Genomic DNA, 27,721 nt, shown 5'->3' on the forward strand with positions numbered 1-27,721 from the left:
CCTCCCTAGGAGTATACTGGCTTTGTAAAACCAGCATGTCCTCAGGAGAGTCTCTGCTTGGGAAGCGAGGGTGGACCTTGGCTTGGAAAAAGTGAAAGTAAAAAAAAAAAATCTAATCTAAAAGCCAATATGGCCCATTTCCATCTTCCAACTTTATCTCTCCTCCCTTTAGAACTTGCTTGATATTTTCATAGAGATGGAGAAGAGGGTCATCCTTGGGGAAAGAAATTTGGACACCCTAAAACGAATCTGTCACCAAGTCAACAAGAGCCTGCTGAAGAAAATCGATGAGTATGAAGAATTAAGCAGAGGTAGAAACAGCCTGATAGCTGTGAAACAGCAAAATGTATTTTTAAAAATACAAATCCCACTATGTCACAGTGTTTTTTGAAAAAAATTTATTTGTTTATTTTTTAGAGAGAGAGAGAGAAGAAAGAAAATGGGGGGGTGGGGAGGGAACACTGTTGTTCCACTTGTTTATCCATTTGTTGATGCATTCATTGGTCGATTCTTGTGTGTGCTCTGACCAGGGATTGAACCTGCAACCTTGGTGTATCGGGATGACAGTCTAATCGACTGAACTACCTGGCCAGGGGTGTCGCAGTGCTTTTAATAAAAAGCTGAGTTTCTGTTTCAATTCAGAGGTTCATAAATAGCCAAAGTAAAATCAGTGAATCATTGTAGTAATTAATACAAATTTATTGTTGTATTTAAAAACAGACACTAAAAAACGTTTGTAAACTGGAAGTATTCAAAACAAAACATGGAAGGAGGCTCAGGAGTGAGAAAACAGTGACTATTTTTTCTTCACAGTGATTGGTTATGTTCGAATTTCCTCAGATGATAGGGGATTGAACAGTGGTTGCCTCATATCAAACTTGGAAAAAGTTCGAGTTTTGCTCATGATTTTCAGAGGTGTAAGCAAGGTCAAATTAGTCTTGCAACATAAGCTAAATTAAGCTTTGCTTGTATGATTAAATTGGTTTTGACTGCTCAGGAAGTTTTTGGTTTTTTGTTGGTTTTTTTTTGTTTTTACATTTTAACATCTTGAAAGAAGTCGAGATGAATTTTCAAATGGTAATACTTTGAGATGTTTTCAAGAACTATTTAGCTAATTTACTCTTTGATATTCTCATTTCCTTCCTCTCTACAACCTCTACCATTTATAACCACATTTTAATGGATCTGCTGCCTAATCAAGATAAAGGCTTGGTGGCTACTTGTTGTCACCTTCTCTATATACTAAAAAATTTGTCAAAAGACCCAGACTGTGACCTCAGACCAGCAAGTTTGAAATAGATGCAGAGTTAGACAGTAGTAAGACTTTTACTTATTCTGTGGATTCAAGGATATTATGTTCAAGGCAGTCTGTGAATTTTCCTTTTAAATGAGACTTTATGTTGTCCTAGGTGCTACATGTTTCTTTCCTAAAGTGTCCTCTCTGCCATGTCTCATTCCAGGTGTGTCTCCATCACTTGCAAAGGAGGTGTCACTTAGGATGCTGTCAGTGTCAGACAATTCAAGAGAACAGGACGGTGAATCCTCAAAACAGGACAGTGGGTCTCAACAGGTACAAGGAACCCTCCCATTACTTCTTTTCTTTACATTGCAGGTTCTAGTTAGCCTTGCTAGCTTCCAGATAAACTAGTAAGGGGAAGATACGTAGTGAACATTTTGAGAACTGCAGGAAAATTTCACAAAAGGACAAGCTTAAAGGGTGACTTTTTAATTTAAAAATATGTGATCTCTTCGGTTTCTTATGTGTTAAATTTTTGTTTGAAAACCAAAGACAAAGACATAGAAACAGTTGGAAGGCAGAGAGGTGAGAAGTCTCCTACCTAACCCTTTCAGCAGCTGTATCAGCCTGAATGGGAGAGGGCTTTGGGGGAAGACTCTAGCAGGACTGGAAAAAGCCAAGCCTTTCCTTTTTTAGCTTGACATTTCAAAACTGTTTCTCCTTTGTGTTAGGTGTGAGTGGCAAATGCTCATGATCTAGCCATCTCTGTGTTCTCACCCCAATGAGCCAGTATAGGAATTGCCTTTCTAGACCTACCACTTCTGTTCATGTAACCTTCAGCAATTCACCAAACACATTCTGACTCAGCCCACTCACTCCTCTCTGTGGTGGGAATTTCAGAGGAGTCCAAGGGTAGACTTGAAATTACGCTTGAGAAAAAATAAATTCACTAGTGGTCTCCTGAGCAAATTACCAGACCTCTCTCAGTCTGAAAATCAAGGATTAACCAAAGTCATGTAGCACTTTGCAGAGTAAAGCACGCCACCAGTGCTGCCCGCCAAGAACAGCTAAGAACACTGAGTGCAAGAGAGATTAGGCAACTTCCTCAAAGTTTTAAGGTTACTTAATGTATAGAGCCAAAAATTTCATGCCCCACCCCAGCCCAGAGCCCTTTCCTTGGCTTAGAGGAGCTGCATGGATTTCCTGCTCCACCCCCCCCCCCCCCCCCCCGCCAAAATGCTGAGTACCTGAGCACTGAAACAGCCCTGGAAGAAGCAGGACGGCCTCGGGCCACTGCCGACTGTGTCAGGTACTAGAGTCTGAACATTGTCACCTGCAGCATAGCCATGATCTGACTGACCAGTGCAGCTCTCTCCTTCCCTGTGGTTTTGAGAGCCAGATTAATCCATCAGCTTTTAAAGCCCTGGGACACTTTGTCATGTGTGAGGAGCAGGCCCTCAGCTATAAGCCTGAAAACATGGATGAGTTGAGGAGATAGCCAAGGAAATCCCAAGGTCAAGGAAGGGTGGCCCAAAGAGAACCCTAAGACATCCATTCTTTGAGCAACTCCTGACTGAGCTCTTACAAATTAATAAATCCTAGCTCCTGCCAATAGACGTCATCTGCCTTGAGCAAAAATGCAAACAAATAATACATTGTGAGGACAATATTAATGTAAGTGCAAAGTGCTCTCAAGGCCCAAGTTTTGGGACATTGACTTTATACACTAATGGTGGAGCAGAAGTCTGAGGATCCTGTTTGAGGAGAATAGGTAGAAACTAGCTAGTTCATTAGGGAAACAATGTGACCTTGGGCTGGAGCTCTGCAATGAGCACTTGCAGCCCAGTCTGGCTTGGAGGACAGTCTAACCTTGAACCAGGGAGTTGTTTGTTCATGTCTTGTGTTTGACCCACAGACTCAGCTCCTGGGTTGCATTTTTGTTTTTCAGACATTGGACAAAATTTACCGAATGACAAGCAAGCCCCGGGGGTACTGTGTGATCTTTAACAATTATGACTTTAGCATAGCAAGGAAGAATGTGCCCAAGCTTCACAACATGAAGGATAGGAAAGGAACTGACTTGGATGCAGGTATAGTAGAACCAAAAAAGAAGTAAAATATATCTAACACAGTTTTATCAAAAGGGAGAACAAAAGCCATACCAACAGAGCCATATGTTTCAAATAAAATGGATATAATCCCATTTTCCTGTGGAGGTAAAGGACATTCTTATACTTTTGCTAGTTTTCTGCTTATTCTCTTTTAATTTTTAAAATTATAGCAATGTATATATAAAGATAAAATATTAAATCTTATTACAAGGCTTATACTAGAAAGCAGCAATAAGTTTCACTTTTAATTCAACTGAATGTGTAGTGCTTCTGTTGAATGTGTCAGGTTTCACGTGTGGGAAAGCACCGCCTTGGTCTCATGCCCACTTATAGAATTTGCATTTATAACAGAGAACAACAGCAGTTGTAAGTCCTCAATAGAAATAGCATTTTGCAAATGTTAAACTAGACAGAAATTATTTTGCTCAGCTTATCTCTGCTAAGATTGAGAGTGGACAAGTTAAATGAAAAAATAATTTGCAGTGTGTGAACACAGAAATGGCTACAACTAAAAGTAATAATAGAAATAATCTGACCCACCCATTGTGATATTAAGAATTTTTATTTGATCAAATAATTTTTAAAAGTCATAACATCAGGTAACAACTTATTTTTTAAATTGAGTAAAATTTAGAAAAGAAAGGTAGGCTGGTTTTCATCATGAGGACTGTGTCGAAGGTCTCTGTTGACATTTGTTTATTCAAGCAAATCTATTCTGTAATTTTAAAAAGCCACAGAGTGTAAGTCCTTCGATTACACCACTTACCACCATACATCTTGGTACTGAAGAAAAGGTTTCAGGTCTTCGATTTCCATGATTTCCATTCATTTACTATTAAAGCACATTTATTAAAATAATACTTGATCGTATTTCTGGCATTTCGTCAGAGGATACAAATGTGCAGTTATGTAGGTTGAGGAAGTCTAGAGATCTAATGGACAGCCTGATGTATTAAGCCCTGGCCAGTGTGGCTCAGTTGGTGGGCGTGGTCCCACAAACTGAAAGGCCACAGGTGTGATTTCTGGTCAGGGCACATGACTGGACTGTAGGCTCAGTCCCCACTCAGGGTGCATGCAAGAGGCAATTGATTGATGTTTCTCTCTCACATCAATATTTCTCTTTTTCTCTCTCTCTCTTCCTTCCCCTCTCTCTGGAATCAATAAAAATAATACTGTATTGAATACCAGAAATATGCTAGGAGACTATTTCAGGTGCTCTCGTCATACATACACATACATACAGTAACTATGTGTGGAGATATGTTATTAGCTTGTCTACTTTAATCATTTCACTATGTATATCATCATGTTGTACACCTTAAGCATATACAATTTTAATTTTTTTTTAAAAAAGGAATCAGACAGGCAGCCAGAAGATATCGAAAGACTTTGACTAGCTCTGTGAGCACATTTGGGGGACAAATAACGTTAAGTACATAGGAAACAAAGCAATAAAAAAAATAGTGCAATTACTAATTTCATGAAAGACGAAAGTTTAATAAGAAAGGAAGCATAATTAAAGAATATTATGTTTAAATAGTAGTAGTAATACAAACATTACTAATGATTGAACTAAAAATGATAAATAATTGTATAAGAGCACCAAAATCTCATCACCTATAATAGGAATTCAATACAAAAGTCAAACATTATCAATGAATAAATAGCAATATACCCAAATTTATTACAAAATGGAGGTTAATAACAAAAAAAAAGTAGTTAGAAGTTGAAATTGGTTACCTTCATGGAACATGACTGGGTGATATGGAGGGGCAGAGAAGGGATAGTTTTTTTTGTATAGGTCTTTTAGTACTTGACTTTTTAAACTTTCATATATTGTATTTTAACCATTTTGAGAGGGTTCAGAATGAAATAAGTAGGGATCTTTTGTTCAAAATTCTTTTGGTTTTTGTTTTCTGGTTATGTAAATTATACAAAATTTTTAAACTGGTTTGGTAGTAAGCCTAAAAAATAGCTTACTCACCTTGTAGACTAGTTGAGATGAAACAACAGGCCAACAATAATACTCTACTTTTTATTTTTTTATTTTTGTAATTGTCTCAAGACTCAGCTGTTTTTTTCAGCAGGTGGCAATAACTGTTAGAAGTTTATGGAATCCAGCCACTAATATAAAGAGTCTTATTCTTAAGGTCTGGTTCAAATTTTTATCTGATCAATGGTCTCTGTAGCTCTGGGCTGTGGTCTGGGTATTGTGGTATAGTATGACTTTTTGTTTTTTACTTTTCAGAGGCTTTGCATAACACCTTTAGTATGCTCCATTTTGAGACAGTGCAGCACAAAGACTTCACAGCAAAGAAAATCTGTGAGACTCTGAAAGTCTACCAAAGCGAGGACCACCAAAACAAAGACTGCTTTATCTGCTGCATCCTTTCCCATGGAGACAAGGGCATCATCTATGGCTCTGATGGGCAGGAAGCCCCCATCCATGAGCTGACTTCTTACTTCACTAGTTCAAAGTGCAGTTCCCTTGCAGGCAAACCCAAAATCTTTTTTATCCAGGCTTGTCAAGGGGATAACTACCAGAGAGGTATAGCTGTAGAGACTGACTCAGAAGAAAAGGAAGCCTATTTAGAAATGGACTTATCACTTCAGAAGAGATATATCCCAGATGAGGCTGACTTTCTGCTGGGAATGGCAACCGTGAACAACTGTGTTTCATACCGAAACCCCATGGAGGGGACCTGGTATATACAGTCACTTTGCCGGAGCCTGAGAGAAAGATGTCCTAGGTAATTCTTGCCTATCCAACCCTTCATTCATCCATAAATATCTAGCTGTGGATCGTTATAGCTGTACTTCTCAGGTCAGCTGCCAAATGGGAGAAAGGACATATTTTGAGTTCACAGATAGAAAAAAGTGAGATACTTATTCCTTAAAGGACAATCAGGGTATCCTATTGCTAGGAAGGATGGTGAAGTGATATAGTCCAGCTCTGTATTTAGGAAGAAACAGGACTGTGACCATTCAACTGGAAAACGTCCAAGAAGTTTTCCAAAAAGGCTATAACCCCTTTCAATGTTTAACATTCTCTAACTGTGTCAAAAGTTCTGTAACAGCTAACCATCCTCAAACCTCCTTGGTGTATTGTGAGAGAAAAACACCAAAGAGTAGAAACTCTTTGTAGTTTTACTTATTTGGCCTACTCTGAAGCCACAAAATGTAGGGAAAAATCCTTTTCTCATTTAAATATCCTGTGTTTCCTTTAGTTAAATGATGGTTTTGTGTGTTACTGTTCACCCAAATGCACACACAACTGACGGAGAGCAAGCAATCTTCTGCAGGCCCTGTCTAGTTCGATAGATCATTGTGTTTTAAGTGTATGAAGAGTGAGAATTTTCCATGGCAGATAAAGGAGTGAACCACGATTTCAACACTGTGTTTTCATTTTGTGGTTCAGACCATGAATCCTGCAAGGTTCTGGGGGTTATTTGCAGAGGTGGATAAATAGGTTGCCCAATTAAACTGATTAGAGAGGTTGGTGAGAAAGAGGTGAGATGACTGCAGGGAACATTTGATTTTCACTTGCCTGAAGTTTGGTTACATCATAGATGAACCCACAGAAGCAATGCCAAGTTGAGGCAGAGGATGTTCCAGGTCACTGAGGTGATTATGGATGTCCGTAACATAGTACATGGAGTAGAGTGAGGTACAGACTGGGAAGGGAAGAAACTAAATCTGACGTTAACACTGAGGTTTCTGATGGTCTTTAGAGATCCTGAGTAAATCAAAGATAAGTTATTGAGCTCTGAGACAACTCCTTTATCTGAAAAGCTCTGGTAGGTCTTGGTTTAGCAACTTACCACTTCAAACAGCTGATGTTTTGAGAGCAGTAACCATCATAAGCACAGCAGGTAAAAGGGTTTACCAGTTGTTTTCCTAACAGATGGTCACAATGTTATGTTTTTCAGGGGTGATGATATTCTCACCATCCTCACAGAGGTGAACTTTGAAGTGAGCAGTAAAGATGACAAGAAAAATATGGGAAAGCAGATGCCGCAGCCTACTTTCACTCTGACAAAAAAACTCTTCTTCCCTCTTAATTGATGTATAACAAACACTATGCTTAATTTTTTATTAAGATGCTGCTATTATGCTTCTACTTTATGCTGTTATTTACTTGCATAACACTAGCTTAATTTAACGTAATGTTGCTACCTCTTTCCCCTTTTTTTTGTGATGGCAGGAAGGGGAGAGAATGGGATTCAAGACAATTTAGTTGGTATACAAATCAAGCCTAAATATCTGGCTTTGTAACAATAGCTAGATGTTTATAGCCATAGTCATGATTTTAGTTGTACTTTTAATTTGATAAAAAAGCTTTTAAAAACTATAGTAGATACAAAAAGTACAGTGAGTTTAAAAGAAGAGTAACATCACAATGGTTCTAAAACAGTGGCAGATGTATTTCATACGACTCTCATCTGCTTTCAACCCATAGTCATTGAATTTAATTCCCTTCAAATTGTTAAGTATTTTGTTTTGTTTTGTTTTGTACTTTCAGTCCCTCTCTTTCCAAGCCATCCTTCACACTACTTTACAAGTCTGGGGAAAAAAAAGACTTTTCCTTTTTTTTCATCCAGGTTCTTTGGTTTATCTTTTAATTAAATTTGCATAAGATAAACTAACAGAAGAAAAATTAAGTTAACTTTCATACATACGGTATGGCAGAGAAATTAAGACTCAAAGAAGTGATTAAATCAGGCAGATTTTATTTATAGACAGTGTAACAATAAATTTGTGAAGAATTTACAAGACAAAGAAGTGTGGGCTTCTGGAGGTAAATCAGAACAGAAGCAACGAGTTTTGTCTGTAAAGCCTTCTTGGCCCTATACTTCCTATCTCTGGTAAAAAAGAATTAATTGGTTTCTCTGGCTCCCACCCTCTGTGCACAGGCAGGGCGCTTTCCACGGGGGAGATTTATTTCCAGCTTTCAGGGGAATGAGACAGGATTAGAGTGTCTACCTTGCATGAACTGTTTCTCAAGTAACTTTAATTCAAAATAATTAACATTCCCTGAACCCCATTGAAAGTTGCTTTAAAATACAAATTGGAGAAGATTATTTCTTATATTAAAGGCTTTAATGTAAGAAATTCTTACATTAAAATTAAAAATGTTTTTTACAAATCTGCCATACTCTTTTTCCAAACTCCCTTTCCAGACTTTTCTTATTGCTCTTATAATATATGCTTACTTCTGTAATATTTGATTTTCTTTTTTGCTAGCAATGCTGTGCTTCTTTCATGCTTTAAAATTTATAATTTATATCTTCAATTTGTTTGAAATATTTTAAATAAAATGTAATTTAATCTTACTGCTCCTTGGATGTTGTTTTGCTTGTTTTATTTTTAGCTGATGGCATCTCATAGGTAGAAAATGTCTAAATCAGTTATTTTACTTGAGCTTCCCAATGTTGAATCACATAGTTGTATTTTTTAAAAAATTGTTGTTGTTCATATTTAAAAATTAGGAGATGTCACATAAAAACCAGAATACTTTCTTTTGAAAAATCAAAATATTTGACCGCACTGACCCCATGCTCCTGTATGGCAGCAACGGGAATGAGTTCTCTCACTGCCCCCCACACCCCAATCTCCTCCATTGAAGCTGCTGCCAATCACCAGCTACCAGTGTGTTTGTGAGACTGTTTTTCCACGTGTCCAGCCCACTTCACTTATGTATGTGTCTTGCCCTGTGGGCACTTGAATTCTAGCAATGGTTTGAAGGAGGTGGTGAGAATCATCAGAAACTCTTCCTAAATCATAGATTAGGAAATATGATTGGGAGGTAGGAGAGTGGGGGACACATGTAAAAAAGAAAGGTTTTTTGGAATCAAACCAATTAATTCTTTCTTGCTAGCTAGATGCTCCAGGGGGGCAAAAGGTATAGTCCAAAATACGGTCAACATTTAATAGGAAGAAAATTTTTAGATCAGTGTCTTCACAAAGAAATATGTAAAAATGGAAGAGAAAATGGTACACCCAGAGAAAGCTCAGCTCTAGGTATAGAGAACATCACTTTTCACAATGCAGAGTCATGAAAAATCTATGTTGTTGAGATGAGAATCAAAACAGTCCCAAACACTCAGAGGAAAGCAAATGGTGAAAAGACAGAAGTAGAATCAAGGCAACCCCAAACCAAACTCATCATATGTGTTTCTCAAGAAAACCTTACATGAGTCCTCTAGGCTTACAGAGACGGCATTCCTACCATCTCCGATGATGGAGAACAACTTTTCTGCTCATAATTCTTGTCTTTTGTTGCCACTATCTTCTACAGTCTCAGAATCATCCTCATAAATAGTCATATAGGTTGATCTTCCAGATTGTTCTTCATACATTTCTTCATTCTTGGCAATTATCTTTTGCCTATAAAGGAAGAACATGTATCACTATAGGCTCTAAGGGTAGAAAGGGGTGTGAGAGAGAAATGTGGTTTCATTCTTTCATTGGAGGCAGTTTTACTCATTACTTGCAGTGGCTTTGATTTTAGTGAAATATATTTGGGTGACCAAATGCTCATATGACGAATTTTTCTACTAAGTCAACACAATGAATAACTTCCTTTTATCAAAGTATTGACCAAAATTTAGTTCAGTGATTTAAGATGCATCTTCAGGTAGCAGTATAATTTCTGACTTGAAGATAATTTCCACAGGAAGCAAATGCAGCTGCATCTAAGGGTAGACCACTAACACCCAAACCCCTACACCCTCAGGGGAGATGGATTTAAAAATAACCTTTAGTCACAAAACTGAATGCACTTAGAGATTCTCAGATAAATCTCACATGTCATTTTGTATAAAAACTAAGATGTAGGTAAGGGACAGGAGTGTAGACACATTCCCAGCACCATTTCAAATGAACTGTTCTGCCACAGCAGGTAAATAGTGTGACCAGGCTCACAGTGAATATCTTCCTCCTGAAAATGCCTGGGCCTGGGTTCACCTTCACCTCTTCCTCATCCCAACTCCCTCTCACTTCCTAAAGATAAGTGAGTCATGTTTTTGTGCATCATTCACACCTCAGATGAATGTTTTCCTCTGTCAGGAGCTGTATGGTGTGTCTAAACTTCTCTTCAGATTCGGCAAGCTTGGTCTGGAGTGTTTTCTCCAGATTTCCCACTGCAGCTTTCTGAAAGACATGTACATTTTAATAGCTATCTTTCCCAAACAAGAGCTGTATGGCAGAGCTGCACAGAAGTCTGGGATCCTCCCACGAACTCCCAACCCCATTCCAGCCAGGACTCACCTCTCTCTGGAGTTCCATCTGGGTTTGGTAGAGGGTTGTGTTAAGTGATTCTAGGATACTAGCTTGTGCAAGCAACTCTTCCTCTATGATCTGTGTAAGAAGAAATTGTTTTGAGATATCATGATGGTATCTACCCATTTGTTCTCTTCTTTGGGTACCTGATCTAGAATGGGAAGCACTAACTTTAGCTACTCCTCCTCCTGCACCATTCAGTCACTATGCCCTGTGAATTCTCCCTTCTTTATGTCTCACCCATCTATGCATCCCCTCCTCTATAACCTCACTGCCACTGCCCCAGAGCCAGTCCTCACTGGAGCTCACATGAGTTATCACAAAAACTACCAACCATCATTTATGAAATAAGTATTAATTAAGTATCGACTATGGATCCCAAATATATGACATTCTGGAAAAGGCAAAACTATAGAAATGGTAAAAAAAGATCAGTGGCTACCAGGGGTTGGGAGGGGTGGCAAAGGATGTATAGGTACAGAACAGAGGATTTTTAGATCAGAGAAACCCTGTAGAATGTACAACACAAAGAATGAACCCTAATCTAAGCTATGAATTTTAGTTAAAAATTATGTATTAATATTAGTTTATGAGCTATAACAAATGAGCCACACCAAATGCAAGATATTAATAATTGTGTGGGGGTGGGGAGTATATGGGAAATCTCTGTACTTTCTGCTTAATTTTTCTGTAAACTTAACAGTGCTCTAAAAAATAGGCTGTTAATTAGGGAAAAAAAACCCTTACTACTATATTAGGCACTAGGAATATTATGATGAAGATAAATATAATTCCTACTCTTATGGGGACACATTCTAGAGAGGGAAATATTTAAAAAAATAAAAGTAAACAAAATAATTACAATAATAAATTAAACCAAGGATGCAGGTGGAGGACGCAGTATAAGAGATGGGAAGGCATAAGTGTGGGATCTACTTCAGAGAGATGCTGAAGAAACTGTAACAATGAACCAGATGGGGCTCACCTTTCAGGTGTCAGCCTCACTTAACTCTTACCCAACCTTACGGCTCTACCCATGTAATGAGCTCCCTCCCACTGTGCATAAACTTGAAAAGTACCCTCATTTACTACAACTGCATTGTACAAAGCATGTCATTTTGCAATCTTTTCATTTTTTTATTCATTATAAGAATCAGTTTCTATTTACTGAATGTCTAAAATGTGCCAGTCAGTGTTGTAGAAACTGGGGATTAGTGGTAAAGAGAACAGACAAAAATCCCTGCCCAATGGGTTTATCAGGTTAGATGGCTATAAGTCTCTGTGGAAAAATAAAACAGGGAAAAGAAAATCTCAGGCAGGTTGTTTGGTGGCCCCTGAGAAGGTGGCATTTGAGTGAAGACTGGAAGGAGGTAAGGAGCCCTGTGGATATCTGGCAAAGAGTGTTCCAAGTAGAGAGCAAATCAACAGCAAAGACTACAAAGTAGGAGCATCCTGGCCTGTTAAAGAGAGAGCAAGAAGTCCAGTGCCACTGGAGTGGCATGGTAGAGGGGAGCAAATCAAACGGGATGAGGTTGGGGGAAAGAGCTGCCAGCACGGAGTAGGTGAAACTGTCCCTAGAACCAACACAGGGCTGGAAATAGTTCACATCCCCACTAGCCAGGACAGGACACCCTTCTAAATACACAGAGTATTGGGTAGATTGCTCAGGAAGGTATCATCTCAGCAGTGGGGACAAATTAGCCCTAGACTAAAGACTGCTGTGATTCTGCCTAGCAAAGCTTAAAACCAAAACTTGAAAAATTCAAACTGTTTCCAAGTAACTTAACTAAATTCCAAAACAAGGCTTAATGATATTTAAAGGAATACAAAAATATTCAGCGCCCAACAAGGTAAATTTCACAATGGCTGGCATCCAATTTAAAAATTATTAGGCATGCAAACAAGCAAAAAAAGTATGACCATAAATATTTCTAATCAATTCACAGAAATAGATCCAGAAATGACACAAGTGAGAGAATCAGTAAAGCAGTTATAAGAATACACTGGATCTACCTTGCTCCCAAACCCATTCCTTTACTTTGTAGGACATTGCAGTCTGTTTGCCCAACAATACTGAAGCCCTGCCTGGATTCTAAGGTACCATTCCATGCTTTCATAATGGCTAATCATTTCCCAAACATGTCCATCCTGGACCCAAATCAAATTCTCAGTGAAAGAAGAACCACAAGGCACTTTGTGGGTTTGAACAGTTTCCCTTTAGGTGTCTCCCACATGGAAGTCTCAGAAGGAGAAAGTTCCTTGAGGAGGCTGGGGACTAAGGTACACTCAGAGTTTTAAGGAGAGGATTGGAGTCAGAGTTCCAAGGGGGCAGTATTCTACTTTTCAGAGGTTAAAGGAAAGAATCTGGCATTTTACTATTTAAGACCCTTTTGTGGTTTGAGCCATCCTAGAAATGGAAGACATTTGACATTGAAGATCACACAGTACATTGCTCACATATGTGTTCAAATCATGCTCTAAAAAGATACCAAATGGCTTTGTTTTACAGATAGTTCTAAAGTTCTTTCTAACTTATTGATTCCAGCAAACTCATCTTCAGCTTTGCTATTTTTTACCAATTTTGGGAAAATTATCATTGATTTCATTGATTGAGATTATATGAGGTCTGTCCGGAAAAAGTCCAGTCATTGTTAATTTAACAAGAATGGTTTGCATGACATCAAAGTAATCTGGCAGCCAAGGAGAGTGGATTGGAATGCAGGTGCGTGAACAATGGCAACTTCACTGTACTAGTCAGTGGGGGTGGTAGATACCTTTGAGCGAGCATGTGTACTGTGTGGCTGTCGCATTCAAAATGACTGAACAAGTAGAGCAATGAACCTGCATCAAATTTTGCCTTAAGCTTGAACATTCCTCTGCAAAAACTATGGATGATTCAGAAGGCTACAGCTATGGGCAACTGGTGATTGGCAGCTTCATCATGACAACATGCCTGTTCATGCATCACATCTTGTGCAAAGTTTTTTAGTGAAACATCATGTCACCCAGGTGGCTTGGTACTACTATAGCCCAGATTTGGCGCCCTGTGACTTTTTCCAAACTAAAATCGCCTTTGAAAGGGAAGACATTTTAGACCATCGATGTAATTCAGGAAAATATGACAGGGCAGCTGATGGCTACTGGGAGAACTGTGTCAGGTCCCAAGGTGCCTACTTTGAAGGAGACTGAGGCATCATTGTCCTGTGTACAATGTTTTTTGTATCTTGTATCTTCTTTAATAAATATCTCAATTTTTCATATTACATGGCTGGAAACCTTCTGCACAGGCCTCATATAATTTTACTGATGTATTTATAAGATCCTAATTCCACAGAAAAAAATGGGAAAGCTTACCTCTTTGGTCTTTTTTAGCTCATCTAATAGCAAGGTATCCTTTTCATGTTGTTTCAAGAGTTCCTAGAAATAATTTTATTTGGAAAGGTCAGCAATGGGGTTCTGGAACTTCTTTCAAAAACTAGGAAAACAAGAATAGGACTGAGAAACATAGTATTTACCAAAGTTTAGATATTGGTTTCATGAAGCACTTGTTATAAACTAATGGCATCACATGTTGATCTTAAATAATCGAAATCTCACTCATGTTCGTTAGTGCATTGACAAATATTTAAAAAATATTTTCATCAAAGGCTTTTCTTGTTTGTACACAGATTTAATACTGTTAAATATACAATTCTCCAAAAATTGAACTTTATATTCAATGCAATTCCCGACAAAATACCAGCAGGCTTTCTTGACAAGATAATTCTAAAATTTACATAGAAATACAAAGGATATAGAAAAGCCAAAATAACCTTGAAAAACAAGAGCAAAGTTAGAAGATTTTTCTTCTTGATTTCAAACTACAGTAATTAAGACAATGTGGTGTTGGCCTAAGTAAGGACAAATAGTTGAATAGAATGGAGAGTTCACCCCACCCCTTCCCAAATATAACAAAGACACAAAGGCAACTCAATGGAGAAAAATAAATGTTGTTGGGTTTTGTTTTGTTTCTTCCAGCAAATCACTCTGGAACAACTGGATATCATTCTGGAGAAAAATGATCTATGACCTCTACCTTACATACAAAAATTATTCAAAATGGATCATAGAATCATGAAAGCTAAAATTATAAAGCTTTATTAAAAAATAGGATATCTTCATGTCCTTAGAAGAGGTAACAATTTCCTAAGAAGACACAAAAAGTTGTAACCATAAAAGAAAAAATTGATAAGTTGACTGTTATTAAAATTTAAAACTTCTGCCCATTGAAAGACAAGATGAGCAAAATGAAAAGGTACTTGTACAGAATATTTATAACCGCAGGTTGGGAGACAGAATTTGGAACACATATATCTGACAAAAAAATTGTATCCAAAGTACAAAAAGTACTCCTACATATCAATAATAAAAACATAAACAACCCATTTTTTTAAATGGCAAAAGATGTGAACCAATAGTTCATAAAAGAAGACATATATATGGTCCAATAGGCATATAAATAATGTCCAACATATTTAGTCATTAGAGAAACCAAAACTGTAATGAAATACCACTTCATACCCATTGAAATGGTCAAAATTAAAAGATTATCAATGCCGCTGTTGTCAATGATATGGAGTACCTGGAATTCTCATATATTTGAGATGCAAGAATGAAATGGTACAACTGCTGTTGAAAATAGCTTAGTAATGTCTCATAAAGTTAAACTTATAATTACCCCAGACCCCAGTAATAGCACCCCTAGGTATACACAAGAGAAATGAAAGCATATGTCTACAAGAGTACTTGTACCGGATATTTGTAGAAGCTTTATAAAAGTCAAATGAAAACAAACAAAATCTCCCCCAACAGGAAAATGGTAAATGCATTGTGTGATACTCCTATAAAGGAATACCATTGAGCAATAAAAAGGAAGAAATAACTGATATGAATAACAAATGAATAAATTTTACAGACATTATATTGAGAATAAAGAAGCTATACACAAAAGAGCATATACTGTATGATTCCATGTATATAAAGTTTAAAATAAGAAAAAATAATCGTTGGTGGTAGGAATCAAAAGAGCAGTTGGCCTGGGGCAAGTCTTGAGGGAGACAGGGATTAACTGGAAAGGAACACTAGAGAGCTTTCTTGATTTGGGTGTTGGTTACATGAATATAGACATTTGTCAAAACTCATCAAAATGTACATTTAATATCTGTGCATTTGAAGTGTAAAATGAAGTGTAAATCATATGTATGAGAGAGAGAGAGAACACCCATTTACAGATTCATGGTCAGTGTCACTACAGGAAGAGGAGATACGCATCGATGTTAAATCTTCCCACTAACAGGAACTGCTACTACTTGTTCAGACAGCTGAGCTCTCTAGACCCCAGAAGCACTATTGCAGAGCATGTCCCATCTCCTCATTATTGTTTTGCTCAGTAATATAGTGAATGCCATACATGGGCTTTTATTGGTGAAATTAGTGGCTTTTCAATTAGCATGGTGGTTCAAAATGGGCTCTTAAAAATGGAATATTCAAGATATCTAACATATTTTAGAGACACTCTCCACTTTGCATGAAGTGGGTACAATAATGTAACAAGCCTGTAGCTTGTACACTTAGGAATGGGGTCTAAGACTTGACTCCCAAATGGTTCTGTGCCCTGCTGAGGAGGAGCTCTGGTTGCCTGATGCTGACTACAATGGTTACAGAGTAATCGCTGGAACCTTCTTCTGTAATACTGTCACATACACCTATGATGAATCTTTCATGCACCCAATAACTCGGAGAACTGTGATATAACTGCTTGGACCTGCTGGCAAACGCATGTTTGGGTAGGAAATGCCCACATGTCTGAGATCTGTGGTCTGAGATCTGCTTTCATTATAACCTGCTGTCAGTGTCAAGGCTGCAGTGATAGCTAACCCTCACACTTCTAACTTTTAGGTAGCTACCCTTATTTACTAAGAGTTGTAGATGACCAAATTTGCTTAGTTTAATTTGCAACAATACCCTTTCTCTTCAGCCACAGTCAAGAATGAAAAGGACATTCAGCAACTAGGATTTTGGCAAAATAGGGAATTTCAGCTTCTGTGTTTCCCATTCTATTATTTCTTGTTAATTATAATTTTCACTCCAATAACCCTGTGGTATGGCTATCTAGATAAAGGACAGCAAGACTGTCAATCTACTTGCTTATTTTCTAGGGAAGCTGGGAAAGGCGAAATATTCCCAGACAGACCACAGCTTGCCTAATCACGGGGCACACCTAGGAACCAGATGTTCCACCAACACTGCACATCAAACCACGGATGGGCTTTGGGCTGAGTTACCTCCTTCTCTCGATTGAAGTTCTCAAAGACAGCACTGTAGGAATCACTTATTTTCTTCTTTTCTTCTTCTGACTCTAGCTCAAACTTTTTTGTCATCTTATTTTCTGTGGAGGTGAGAGGAAGTCACATAGAGGTGTAAATGTGGGGGAAAACAGACGCAGAGAGAGAACCAGCATATCTACAGATAATAGAAAGTCCAGACTGGGTCAAACCTGAAGTGCTTTCAGCCTAGTGTTCAGGCTGATGCACACCTGGAGACACTTGGGAGTGAGGCCAACATGGTGGTGGATCTCAATCACATCAGCGATGTGGGATTTACCTTAATGTGTCTTGTTCTTTTTGTGTAGTTTATTTTAGACCTGTTGCTTATTATTTTGTTTATTCTGTCTGTTGAAGTAACCACTATGCTTTCTTGAATATCTTATCTTAAAGTACAGCTCTGTGACTTTTCCAGCAACAAAATTTAGTCTGTACTTAGCTCTGGGTAGAGGTAGGCTTAAAATGGTTTGGTGGGGTTTGTGGGGGGCAGGGCGGGTAGGAGCAAAGGAACTCATCAGCAGAGACCCAATCAACACCGAACAGGAGGAACAAGGGATGAGAGTCTAACACAAATTTCTTCTTCAGTGTTACGGTGCTGGGAATGGATGAGAAGTCAACTCCTGGCCTCACAGGAAAGCCTGGACTGAGCTGCTCTCTGAGCAGCCTAAGCCTGGTCTTCCAAAACTGGTTGTCACATCTTTACTTGGACTTTGACAACATGGAATGAGTGTAATATGAGTAGCTAGGAGTTTGGGAGGTGACCTGGGGTACACTACACCAGGATTCTAGGCAAAGCCTCAAATAGGAGCAGCTCTACATTTCATTCCCAGCCTTAACTCTGGGTCTTCATGCTAACTTCTAACAGTCCAGCATCCCTACTGGGGTAGGAATGGCCTTAAGAATTAACTTTCCCAGGGAGTATCTGTATTTAAATGAGTAATTTGTTAAAATCAACTAAGTTTGATATGAATTAGGTTGGGGTAGGATATGGAATAGGTTTATAGAGGCTCCACTCCTACCTCAACTACCTCTAGGCTAGGGAAGAGAGTCTCCACAAATTCCTCTCTTCCTTTTCCATTTATGAAGATGCTCAGTTGAGTAGGGGCTCACCTACAGAGCACTCTGTGTGATCCCAACTCTGTGCTCAGTGTTGGAAATATTATAAATATATAGCAATATATAAATGTATCAAATCAATATATTACACACTTTAAACTTATACAATGTTATAGTCAATTATATCTCAATTTAACATATATTTATATCCATATATATGTACCAAACATCGCTCACTTAGGGGTGGGTGGGAATATAGAATACAATTCAGTACAATAGTTTGTATTGCCTCTCCTCCAACAACTGAATATTTAAAACCTAATTTAAGAACTTGTTTTCTGGAACTTTTGGACCAACCTGTATCTAGATACAAAGTCCACATTCTTACAGATGTCCCAAAGCCTGTTCCAGCTTATTATGGCCAAACTTGGAATTGGTGAATTGTGGAAGGTGTGGGCTTAGAACCTCAGGTGGCCGAACTTCATAAAACACTCCATTCTTGTTGTCACTTTCTTGAGAACTCCAGGCACCTACCATCCAGGAGTCTATACCGTGGCTGCTTTCCTTGAGTCAAGACTAAGCTTAATGGCAGTTTTTTTGTGCACTTATCATCAAGAAGTGAGAAGTACTCACTTTGCTGTAGCAGGATCTTTTCCCGCTCCAACTTCTCATTCTTCTCCCATTCTGCCTTCTTCCTTGACCACTTATCTTCCATTTCATCATAAATGCTGTCCTGTGGAGGCACAAAGGAATCATGAAGAAAAGGCCCCCGAAAAGGGCATAGCACTGGGCCTTTTGTAGCCTCCTTCACCTGGGACCCTTGCTGGGGTGGAAGGGGCAGCACAGGGCCCTGTATGGGTGACTGGTGAAAGTTAATTCCAGCCCAGCCCTCTGAGAGACAGAGAAGCCTCAGAGTCAGACTGCATGGTATTTGGCCACTGGGACTGGGCTTCCTTCAAAACAGGTAGGGTTCCCCATGCTGAGGATTCACATGTCAACTCCCTCTGAATTATGCATGAATCACTCATAAATAGCACATGAAGAAACAAGGGGAATTCCTATAAGTTAATTTGAACATTTAAAAAACAATAGGATGTTTTTCAGAGAGTATCCATTTCCCTCAGCAAATGTAACTTCCTTTGTGGTTGAAGTTAAATAAGCCTAACCAGATGTCAGCCCCTGTGGGTTGGCTCAGACTTCACGATGGTGGGACCTCAGCAGGGGAAAGGCCCAGGCCCGGATGCTGCCAATAAGGTCTCAGAATATTGACTCCCTTTCTTGTCAGGTCAGTGGCAGAATTCAAACTGGGCCCGAGCATCAGAGCTCATTTGTAACTGTGGCCATTTAAATAGATGTTCTCTAATCATGTTCAAGGCTGGTGGGCAGCTCAGTTTCCAGAGACATCACACTTTCTGAAGAGGACTGGCTTAAAGCAAACACAAAGCATATGTAGGAAATTGGGGCAGCTCACCTGCTTATCAACCTCATACTTCTCTTAGGCTCTGGTCTATGACATTTCCCCTACTGTATCAAGGTACATCTTGAAAAATGGGTTTGAAATACAAGCTCAAAACTTAAACTGTGAGTGGTTAATCAAATTTCAGAGATGGTGTTGGTACTTAACTTGATCTCCTCCTTTGATAGGGCGATCAACTAGTTTGCTTGAAACTGAATTGTTTCCTGGAACTTCAGACTTTTAGTGCTAAAACCCCAAAGTCCTGGGCAAACTAGAATTAGCTGGTCACCAAAGGGCTTGCTGCCTCAGCCCTTCCCTGTCCACTCCCTATCTTCCATTTTTCAGCCCCCTAGGAAGAAATCCTGACCCACCTTTGCCCCTGGGCCTCCATCCAATTAGCTGATTAAGTGAATGGGTTATGTTCTAAGATGACTAGAGCATCCCCATGTTCTGCTAGTGGGAGTAGTGCAGTATTTCTGGATGGCAATTTGATGACTGCATCGAAGGCCTTTACAATGGTTATTCCTTTTGACCCAGCACTCCACTAAAATCAAAGATGTCACAAAGTACACATATTAACAGCTGCTGTCTTGGGGTGGTAATAGTTTTTTTTTTTCTTTTTGTTGTTGCTGTTGTTGGTTTTTATGTATCTCCTTAAAATAAAACATTGAGAAGGTATTACTTTCAGAATCACAAACATATTTTTCAATGGGTTCCTTTAGGGTCAGGGTAACTGACTTGTCACACATGGAAGCCATCATCACAGTCCAAAGGTTCACTCTTCTCTTGGGCCCAGTTAGTGTATGTCACTTAGGTCCAAGGACGCTGGGAATCTAATGAAATTGTTTTCTGGGCCACAGCTCTAGATTCATCCCAACACCATCAAGCAAGAGAATGAGCCTTGTTTCTCTTACTCTCAGAATCCCACAAGAAGCTCTGAATCTCACCTGATATATAAGAAACATAGTCTTCAAATACTTGTATTCCTTTCCCATTTCCTCTGGACAAAAGGAAAACAACAGCATCATCCTTACTGCTCTGAAATGCACACTTTCAAATTCAAATGTGAGCTCTCTTGCATACTCTCCCCACTTCAAACTTATCCCTTAGGAGGTAAAACCATGGTGTGCTTCAAGAATTACTCTGGAAGCTTATTAGAAACTCAGATGCCTGGATCCCCCTGTCCCCCAACCTACTGATTTGAGCTCTCAGAAGAGAAGTCCAGTATCTCTCGATAACATGCTTCTGAGGCAATTATGATGGACACCAAGCCTGAGAACTAAGCCCCAGGGTAAAGTTGAATCTTTGGAAGAAGAGAAGCAAAATCTTATAGCACATACCTGACTCTCTCTTTTTAAAATAACATTTCTGAGTGTACATTGATTTTGAAAATAATACATGGTCTCATTTAAAAACTGGGAAATCAGCAAGGTATAAATACCATCTTTAAAAAAATGAAAGGCAATAGAAAGAGAGAAGGTTATAAAATTTCTCCTTCTCTTTGTTGGAGATTAGTCTATAAACCCAGAATTCTGAAGAAGACACACATTCTTCTTCTCAAGAGCAGCATAAACAATGGGATAAATGGCCAACGCAAATTATAGTGTATCAGTTAGAATTTAACGAAACATCATCATTTTGCAGGTGATGAAACTTGCTGAATTAGAATAGTATTATATTTGCAGAACTTTAAATATACTTTAAAAAGTGCTTTCTCATTCTGGTAATGGCAAGTATTATTGTTCTCAGTTCCCAGATGGGGAAACTGAGACTTGATATTAAGCAACTTGCTTGTATCTCAAAACTTGGTCACAGGTCTTTCCATCTTCCAGGTGTTAGGAAGGACATTGATAGACATGGCTTCCCTCTTTTCAGTTTCATTCTCAATTGCTCCCTCTCCCTGAGCTTCAGGAAGAAACTATGAAATTCTAGCTATAGCCCATCAGTGGCCATGAGAATTCCTCAGCCCTAGACCCACATGGTCAGCCTCCTGCCCCTTCACCACAGTCATTCTTCCAGGTACTGAACGTACCTAGTTTTTCCTGGGCAGCCAACCTCTCTGCCTTTAAGGTTGCTTTGTAGTTGTTCTCCAACTCCTTGAGTTCTGCTGCGTGAGCCTCTTTGAGCTCCCTGTGGGACCCCGGGAGAAGGCCACAATCATGAGTGAAAAGAAGTCCACCAGAGTTGAGTTGTTATATTGACCTGATCCCATCTCTCCTCCCTCACACAGGAAGCCAGTGGGCAGGCTGGGAGACCCTCACTTTTTGATGCATTCTCTTGGCATTTATCTGCAGAAGGGGGAAAGGACTCTTGTTTTCACCAATCATTATTTTGAATGGAGCCGGTGGGTGCCAGAGATGGTCCCTAAGAACACAGTCTTGAACCTGTAGGCTGCACTGGCTCCTAAGGTGAGTGTTGAAATGAAAGGATATATGAGTTGTCAAGCCAAGCAAAGATATAGAAGAAACTTAAATGCATATTTTAAATGAATGAAGCAAATGTGAAAAGGCTGCCAGTGTATGATTCCAACTATTTGGTGTTCTGGAAAATGCAAATTTATGGTGACAGTCAAAAGATCAGCGCAGTGGATGCCAGCGGTAGAGTGGAGAGAGGGATAAACAGACAGATCACAGAGGATTTTTAGGGCAACAAAACTATTCTGTATGATACTATAATGGTGGATACATGTCATTATACATTTGTCACAACCCATAGTGCCTGGGCAGTGTGGTAGCTCAGTTAGTTAGAGCACCGTCCCAATACTCCAAGATTGTGGGTTTGATCCCTGGTCAGGGCACATGAAAGAAACAACCAGAGAATGCATAAATAAGTGGAACAACAAATTGATGTCTGTTTCCATTTCTCTTTCTCTCTCTCCCCCCTCTTTTCTCCTCCCCCCTCTATAAAAAATCAATAAATACAAATTTTTAAAAAGCACCAAGATGGAGGCATAGGTAGATACACTTTGCCCCCACACACAACCAAAAGAAGGCCAACAACAAATTTAAAAACAAAAAATAACCAGAACTGCCAGAAAATCAAACTGTATGGAAGTCTGACAACCAAGGAGTTAAAGAAACATTCATACAGACCAGTAGGAGGGGCAGAGATGGGCAGCTGGGGCAGAAACAGCTGGAAGACTGAGGCAGGAGAGGTGGCAGCTGGCAGAGTGGGCAGTCCCACATTTGCGTGTGGATAAACCAGGAGGAACAACTGGGGAGCAAGACAGACTGTGCAACCCAGGGTCTCAGTGTGGAGAAATAAAGCCTCAAATCCTCTAAGTGAAAAAACCTGTGGGGGTTGAGGCAGCAGGAGAAACTCCCAGCCTCACAGGCGAGTTCATTGGAGAGACCCACAGGGTCCTAGAACATAAACAAACCCACCCACCCAGTAATCAGCACCAAAAGGGCCCATTTTGCTTGTGGGTAGAGCAGGAAGTGACTGAAAGCCGGCCGGAGAGCTGAGCAAGCGGCATTGTTCCCTCTCAGACCCTTTCCCCACATACAGCACCAAAACACAGCAACATGGGTTGCCCCGTCCTGGTGAATACCTAAGGTTCTTCCTCTTACTACATAACAGGTGTGCCAAGGCAGATAAATATGGCCCAAATGAAAGAACAGATCAAAGCTCCAGAAAAAATACAACTATGCAATGAAGAGGTAGCCAACCTATAAGATGCACATTTCAAAACACTGGTAATCAGGATGCTCACAGAAATGGGTGAGTATGGTCACAAAATAGAGGAATAAGTGAAGGCTATGAAAAGTGAAATAAAGGAAAATATACAGGGAACCAACAGTGAAGAGAAGGAAACTGTGACTCTAATCACTGATTTGATGCAGAAGGAAGAAATAAACATTCAACCAGAACAGAATAAAACTAGAATTCTAAAAAATGAGGAGAGGCTTAGGAACCTCCAGGACAACTTTAAACATGTCAAATCCAAATCATAGGGGTGCCAGAAGCAGAAGAGGAAGAGCAAGAAATTGAAAACTTATTGGAAAATATAATGAAAGAAAACTTCCCTAATCTGGCAAAGGAAATAGACTACCAGGAAGTCCAGGAAGCTCAGAGAGTTCCAAAGAAGTTGGGCCCAAGGAAGCACACACCAAGGCACATTGGAATTACATTACTCAAGATTAAATTGAAGGAGAGAATCTTAGAAGCAGCAAGAGAAAAGGACACAGTTACCTACAAAGGACTTCCCATAAGACTGTCAGTTGATTTCTCAAAAGAGACCTTACAGGCAAGAAGAGGCTGGAAAGAAGTATTTGAAGTCATGAAAGGCAAGGACCTACATCCAAGATTACTCTATCCAGCAAAGCTATCATTTAGAATGGAAGGGCAGATAAAGTGCTTTCCAGACAAGGTCAAGTTAAAGGAGTTCATCATCACCAAGCCCTTATTATATGAACTGCTAAAGGGACTTATCTAAGAAAAAGAAGATCAAAGATAAGAACAGTAAAATGAGAACAAACCACTATCAACAACTGAACCTAAAAAAAAAACAAAAATAAAAACAAACTAAGCAAACAACTAGAACAGGAAGAGAATCACAGAAATGGAGATCACATGGAGGGTTATCATTGGAGAGGGGGATGGGAAAACGGGGGAAAAGGTACATAGAATAAGAAGCATAAATGGTAGGTACAAAATAGACAGAGGAGGTTAAGAATAGTATAGGAAATGTAGAAGACAAAGAACGTATATGTACAACCCATGGACATGAATGAAGGTGGGGGAATGCTGGTGGAGATGGGGTACAGGGTGGAAGGGAATAAAGAGGAGAAAAAAATGGGACAACTGTAATACAAAAAAAATTTAAAGAAAAATATAATGTGTTTTGACAACACCAACAGTGAACTCTAATGCAAACTACGGATTTTGGGTGTTAATGATGTGTCAATGCAGGCTCATGCATTGTAACAAATGCACCATGGTAGTGTGGGACGTCAATAATGGCATTGGCTGTGAAGGTGTGGGGCAAGGGGGTATGTGGGAATTTTCTGTACTTCACACTCCATTTTACTGTGAACCTAAAACTGCTCTAAAAAATAAAGTCTATTATAAAATAAGTAAGTTAATTAATTTAAAATGTCTTTTTTAAAAAACAAGTTTATGACTCAATTAGGAAGACTTCTCTCCACCATGAGAGAAGTCTTTTCAGCTTCTGAGGCTACTCTGGTGCCCAACAGGTAGCAAGGAGAGGATTTTGTGGGTTTCCTCACCCACACAGACAACACACATCATTACTTCCCCTTGGTTGGTCTTTGGGGCTGTGGCTCCTACCCCTCCTATACCTTCTTCTCATTTTGCCCAGGCCCTGATGTGGCAGTAGGGAAAGTAGGAGAAGAGGAGGAGGCTGGGCTGAGAACAATAGTTACACAGAAATCTCAGCAATCCGCAAAAAGGGAGATTGTAATGGAAATAAATAATTGGAAGAGAAAGTGCAAAACCAAGAATAACCTTTTCTGTGCTACATTTCAGTGTCCTCAAATCAAACCATCCTGCTTTCCAAAGACATGTATACTATCTCCCCCAACACCTTGCTGCCCAACTCCATTTGGCTCTGTCTGAAATCTCAGTGAAATAAAATCCTGCAAGGATGCAGGGGACTTCAGGCCTTCAGTACACAAGGGCTTGTGCTAGAAAACATACCTGTTCTTGTTTTCAAAGCTCTGCTTCATTTCAGCACAGCGGAGATCCATTTCATTGGAGAGCTGGAAATGAGGCCATCATTAGCAACACAGGATTGAGGACTCTACCCCCATTCCAGTCTGCAACTTCTGAGAAGCCTTCTCATTCATGGAGAACACCCTACTCTCCAAGTTTCTCCATCATTACTGAGGGAACAGAACAATTCCTGCCTTGCTCTATGTTGTCTGGTATGAAATCAGTTCATAGTGGTGCACGGAAACCATCTCTGTCACTACAAGGTTTTGTGAGCAGGTCTGGTCTCCTCTGCTGGGCTATAATCTCTTTGTAAGAGCATGGCCTTTGGACACTCAGATACATAATTCAATTGAACAATCATTTCTTGAACAGAGGGGTTGGCCTGGAAAAGCCAAAGAAGTTTAAGACTCAGACCCTGCCTTCAATGAACTGTAAATCAGTGTCAGTAAATCCTCAGTGGCAGAATGGTTGTATCCCAGCAGGCAGGATTTGCTTACTTCCGCTCTAACACATGAGACCCTCTGGACACTGTCTCGGGAGGAATGGACACTTATAAACTAGGTAGCACCCACAGCCAGCTGAGACAAGGGTTCAGGGCTTGTCCTTGTCCCTCTCTGACTAAACAGTGGCACCAGCACTCCTCCCTTGCACAGGGTCACTCAACAATTTGGGATGTTCAGAGGTAGGAGAATTTATTTCAGTTTTTTAGATGGGAGAATTTTAAGGATCACAGTCTGAGGTCCCTCCATGGAAATAATCTCTGTTTTCAGCAGCACTGATGCTTCAGTGAGTGAAAATGAGCCTTTTGCCCAATAAAGTTTCTTTTGGTAGAAAGAAACCATAAATCTGGCAGTGTTTTCAGATAAATATAGTAATGACTCAGTAATAGGAGAGGGCTCAGTCTGAGTCACAAGCTGGGTCCTTGTAGGATTCAGAAGCATCTGGAGGGGGATGAGAGGGTGAGGGGTGAGCCTGCTGGGAATTCAACCTTTACAAGTGCGTTTCAATAACAACAGGAAAGATGGTGGGGGGTTCTGATTATCACTTCAGACCAGGCCACCTGGCACACTTGCTCAAACGGGGAAAGAAGAGACTATGATAAAATAGATGTTAAAATCTAAAGAAAGTGTCACCAAAATCCCCAGGTAACACAGAGTGCAATTGACATCAGCAGAATCTGAAGTGTGGGCTTTGTTAGTTTCAATAGCAACAGGAAGTGGTCACTGGAGGCTTCTGGGTAGGTTTTGAACAACACTGGAAGCAGTGACCGTGCTGGTGCCCTAAGCAAGAGCCTTTACAACCTCTGAAGCTTATTTTACCACCAGGCAGGAAATGGCTGGCATGCTCTAGTGTGGAGAGGACAGGGGCATTGAACACACTGGAGGCACCAGGAGAATCCCAGAAATTGAGTTAGGATTGAGGAAGAACTTGAGTTCTTGCAATTATGGATGAGGATGGAGACAGAGAAAGACCACAGGGCAACCACAGTCCTACCTTCAGAGCTCTTGCCTGCACAACATGGCTCCCATGAGTTAAGTCCTTGGCATCATGCCTGACAGATAGCAGGTGATCTGAAAATTGTGGTCTTTCCTGTACCCATTGAGATGTCAGCTAACTTAAGGATCACTCACCAATTTTTCGGCAGACTGGTGGTCTCTGTTCATTTGCTCTATTATCATCGTCAGCTCTGAGATCTGCTCTTCTAGGTCAGTAATGATTTCAGTCCTATGGGATAAGCAGTTCTTCAATCATCCACAGAGCTTGTATTTCATGCAAGTCAAGCCTCTTCCTGAGCATGAATGGCTGTGGCCTGGTGAGAGCCGAGCCATGTTCTGCACCTGTTCCACCATCACTGGGGTGGGAGAGGAGGAGTAGAAGAGTGGGGAGAAGGAATTTGGCAGTAGGGTAGTTGAGCCTTAAACATGACCCTTTTGGTTAAGCTAGTTAGAACAGAGTGGGGTGGTTTGGTTGCCTATTGAATACAAGGGAAAGAGGAATACATCATAAATCTATTAGGGTTTGACCTTGATTTAGTAATGATAGTTGAAATGGAGGGGGAAGAATTTCAGAAAATTAGGAAATTAAAAGGTGGGGAATAAAATTGATGATGACAGTGAATCACACAAAAAATGGGCCAGAAACTGGATGAAGAGGGGATTTAAGAGTGGCTTTCAGACTTGATAAGGGTTTTCTGTATTTCTGGATCTGGAGCCTCCATGATATCTAAGATTAATCAGCTGTATTTGGTAAACAGCCTAGAGTAAACAGGGTGGTAAGCCAAGCTGTGTGCAGTGCAGCAGAGAGGAGGTCCTTGGTTCAAAAGGTTGAAAAAAAAAAGGGATGTAGGAGGAGAGGGCCTCAAAGTATGAGAAAGAAGAAAGGGTATGAGAAGGTTGAACAATAGGGGACCCATAACATGATCTTCAATGCAAACTCACAGCTTTACCAGGGAATAAAACAAGTATGGGCCATATATTTTGTTATAACCAGTGACAACTTTCTTTTTGAGGCCAAGAAGTGGTTGAGAGTGCTGGCTTGACTGTGG

The 27,721-nt window shown here is 39.8% G+C and overlaps 2 protein-coding genes across 7 annotated transcripts in view; one reads left to right on the forward strand and one right to left on the reverse strand.

The window, feature by feature from the left end:
- Positions 1-8,681, forward strand: part of CASP8 (caspase 8) — a 37,670-nt gene extending 28,989 nt beyond the window's left edge. For all 5 annotated transcript variants that reach the window (XM_053918936.2, XM_045198398.3, XM_024563951.4 and 2 more), the window contains 5 exons: positions 173-311; positions 1,461-1,570; positions 3,186-3,327; positions 5,597-6,098; positions 7,278-8,681. In XM_053918936.2, coding sequence (XP_053774911.1) covers positions 173-311; positions 1,461-1,570; positions 3,186-3,327; positions 5,597-6,098; positions 7,278-7,413 — 1,029 coding nt within the window. In that variant the 3' untranslated portion in view covers positions 7,414-8,681. The remainder of the gene's footprint in view (positions 1-172; positions 312-1,460; positions 1,571-3,185; positions 3,328-5,596; positions 6,099-7,277) is intronic.
- A 136-nt stretch (positions 8,682-8,817) lies between these two features.
- The window catches only part of FLACC1 (flagellum associated containing coiled-coil domains 1), a 31,364-nt gene continuing 12,460 nt past the window's right edge, over positions 8,818-27,721 (reverse strand). For both annotated transcript variants that reach the window (XM_024564299.3, XM_045198400.2), the window contains 10 exons: positions 26,808-26,901; positions 25,162-25,223; positions 21,536-21,633; positions 20,451-20,503; positions 18,681-18,780; positions 16,953-17,056; positions 13,984-14,046; positions 10,618-10,707; positions 10,391-10,500; positions 8,818-9,735 (listed from right to left, as the gene is read on the reverse strand). In XM_024564299.3, the coding sequence (XP_024420067.2) occupies positions 9,609-9,735; positions 10,391-10,500; positions 10,618-10,707; positions 13,984-14,046; positions 16,953-17,056; positions 18,681-18,780; positions 20,451-20,503; positions 21,536-21,633; positions 25,162-25,223; positions 26,808-26,901 (901 nt within the window). In that variant the 3' untranslated portion in view covers positions 8,818-9,608. The remainder of the gene's footprint in view (positions 9,736-10,390; positions 10,501-10,617; positions 10,708-13,983; positions 14,047-16,952; positions 17,057-18,680; positions 18,781-20,450; positions 20,504-21,535; positions 21,634-25,161; positions 25,224-26,807; positions 26,902-27,721) is intronic.

This window comes from Desmodus rotundus, chromosome 2 (genome assembly GCF_022682495.2).
Source record: "Desmodus rotundus isolate HL8 chromosome 2, HLdesRot8A.1, whole genome shotgun sequence".
Taxonomy (NCBI): Eukaryota; Metazoa; Chordata; class Mammalia; order Chiroptera; family Phyllostomidae; genus Desmodus; species Desmodus rotundus.